The sequence below is a fragment of the Penaeus monodon genome, chromosome 13, assembly GCF_015228065.2.
Source record: "Penaeus monodon isolate SGIC_2016 chromosome 13, NSTDA_Pmon_1, whole genome shotgun sequence".
Lineage (NCBI taxonomy): Eukaryota > Metazoa > Arthropoda > Malacostraca > Decapoda > Penaeidae > Penaeus > Penaeus monodon.
This window is the reverse complement of record NC_051398.1, coordinates 27,082,683-27,085,182: the sequence shown is the minus strand read 5'-3', so window position 1 is coordinate 27,085,182 and position 2,500 is coordinate 27,082,683. Positions and strand designations below refer to the sequence as shown.

The following is a 2,500-nucleotide window of genomic DNA, read 5'->3' as shown; positions in this document are numbered from 1 at the left end:
CGTGTCTATAGAACCATAGGACGAATGCTTTCGCTGCAAAGATATGCTAGCGTCAGGATATATATAAGGTTTACCAGCTGTCAGCAAAACCTTTCCGCACTTGGTCAAATCAGCGACTGAGAATGTAGCTTGTAAGGCAGGCCAGCGACACATAGTTGGCCACAGGAGATCTCGGCCGCCTAACGAGTGGAAGCTTTTTGTCAGCTGAGCAGGAACTTTGCGGAGAGACTTAGAAAGTTAGTCGAACTTTAGTATGTCATGGGCCATGAAGTCGATACCATACTAGTTAGATGGTCGCATACTCCTGCAGCCTTTTGTACAAAATCTGTATATCAAAGGGGTAGAAAATATGGTATCAAAAAGCATGTTAGTGATGAAATATATTATGTTCAATAGGATTCTGTGGTAGAATATAGGAAAATTAGTTAAGGTAAGTAATAGTTAGAGTATTGTTATATCAGAGAATATGCTACGTAAAATATGATAGTTAAAACATGTTAGGTTTCTTTAGAATAAATCATTCACCAAAGTAACAGACAGACGACATAATGAAATTGAAATGGCTGTCATCCTTCAGAAGTGACATTCCTTTAAGTGCAATTTCACAACTGTGTGAAGTAATAATTGCACAAAGAAAATTATTAAATAATAATTCAAACGTATTGAATATTGATTCACGGTATATGTATTCCACATAAACAGACAAAGTTTGGAAACAGTCATTACATCAGCAACTCAGAAAAGCTAATGCAAAAACACGGGGCGCACCGAAGCACCAAAGCTTCCTCCATAGCCTCTCGTGCCTCTTCTAAGTTAATATATAAAACGTATTCAACAGGAGGGCAAGGCTTCCGGGGCAATATTCCAATACCGTTCGGAAATGTAGGCTTTAACTTCGGCGGTCAAAGCCCAGGAAGGCCAAGACGACCAGGCAGACCCCAGCAACAACAGAGACCTCAGCCACTCCAACAAAATACTCCTCAGACTTTCGAAAGAGGTTAGTTTGGAGCGTCACGCGAAACGAGCTCCGCTCAGATCAAGGAGTGTCGGGTGCACGCTTAGTTTTAGGATAGTTAAGCGTTTTTAACTTTTTTTTTAAGAAGGGTAACGAGTCAGCTGCTAGTTAACAAAAAATCGAACGAGTTTTTGTAGCAGTTAAAGGTAAGAAAAGCATATAAGACAGAAATGCTTGTTTCACTCATTTACGGTTATTTTCCTTGCTTTCAAACCGCCGGCTTTAGGTAAATGACAAATCTTTTTTTCCCGAGTTCTCTGGTCCTGAACTGAACAACATCCTGCTCCAATTCCCACAGGTCCCAACGGTAGCTTCCGTCCTTCCAACAATCGGCCTGGCTTCACCCCGGCCGGCCAATCCGACTGCACGGGCAACAGGAGAAACTCCCGACGATGCCAAAACCGGCCGAGTGGCGGCCAGGCTCTTGGACAGGGAGGAGGTGAGTGTCCTAGGGTGCGGCCACTGTCCTATTTCCTCTATTCAGCAACGATCTCAGCTGGAGGAGGCCGGTTGTTTGTATGACTACTCAGTCTACCTATAGCTGCCAGTTTGTTGCTATATGCAAAGCAAGAATTGTGGATTATGTATCTGTCTCTTATCTAAAACCAAAAGAATAAACATAGATTAATGTTGCAATGAGTCTACACGTGAATCTCTATTTATTTTTCTAGGAGTAAGCAGTGCCTTCCAGCAGATTCCTTGGCTGAGCCAGCTTTCCAGAGACCAACAGAACCTCCTCATTCCAAATCTGCCGAAGACGCCTTCGGGCGGGGCTCAGAACCGCTTCTTCCTGCTCGGGACGGGAAAGGTGAGTGGTAAAGGGAGTGCGAGGGAGCAGTGGAAGCGGAGGCCGAATTATAAACAGGGAAGGAAGCAAAGAAAATCTGTCAGTCTGATACGCCACAAATGAAAAAAAATGTATAGAAAAAAAAAGATTTTTTTATGCGATGCTCATAACGCCGTGTCCTTCGCAGCCCGACGTGCCCTTCCAGCAGTGCGTGACGCCCAGGTTCGAACGCGGGCACTGCCGCTACCTCCAGCACTGCATTCAGCCGGAGTTCGCCAACAACTTTAACGTGTTCCTTCGATACGTCTGCTTCATTGAGGGAGTGTGAGTCCGCGTCGCTTTCTTTTGGTGGCGAATTTCGAGTACCAAGTTTGTTGGCTGGAATCTCTGGTTTACCCGTTATATATTTGCGTATGGAGATTTTTTGTACGTGTGTGTATACAACATCTCTGCATTCCGACCAGTCGATGCGCTTCATCATTAACTGCTGAATACACTGAGTATCGAGACTGATTCAGGGGTCTCTGATCATAGCTGTGTGTGAGTTCTCATATTAAGTTGTCGATTAAAAAGCTGTCAAGATTCCTCCCTCCCATGCCCTTGTCCTTCTCCCCTGCAGGTACGTCGGCGTGTGCTGCCCCGACACCTTCAACAACAACAACGCCACGCCCCCTCCCCCGCCCACCACGCCGAAGCCC

At 45.2% G+C, this 2,500-nt stretch overlaps 1 protein-coding gene across 4 annotated transcripts in view; it reads left to right on the top strand.

Annotated features, from left to right (window-relative positions):
• Positions 1–2,500, top strand: part of LOC119580218 (proclotting enzyme-like) — a 43,535-nt gene that overhangs the window by 38,679 nt on the left and 2,356 nt on the right. For 2 of the 4 annotated variants that reach the window (XM_037928224.1, XM_037928223.1), the window contains exons 4-8: positions 839–997; positions 1,314–1,454; positions 1,687–1,823; positions 1,990–2,126; positions 2,422–2,500. The exon at positions 2,422–2,500 is cut by the window's right edge and continues 40 nt beyond it. In XM_037928224.1, the coding sequence (XP_037784152.1) occupies positions 839–997; positions 1,314–1,454; positions 1,687–1,823; positions 1,990–2,126; positions 2,422–2,500 (653 nt within the window). The remainder of the gene's footprint in view (positions 1–838; positions 998–1,313; positions 1,455–1,686; positions 1,824–1,989; positions 2,127–2,421) is intronic. The other 2 variants (XM_037928226.1, XM_037928225.1) reach the window with 1 other exon arrangement.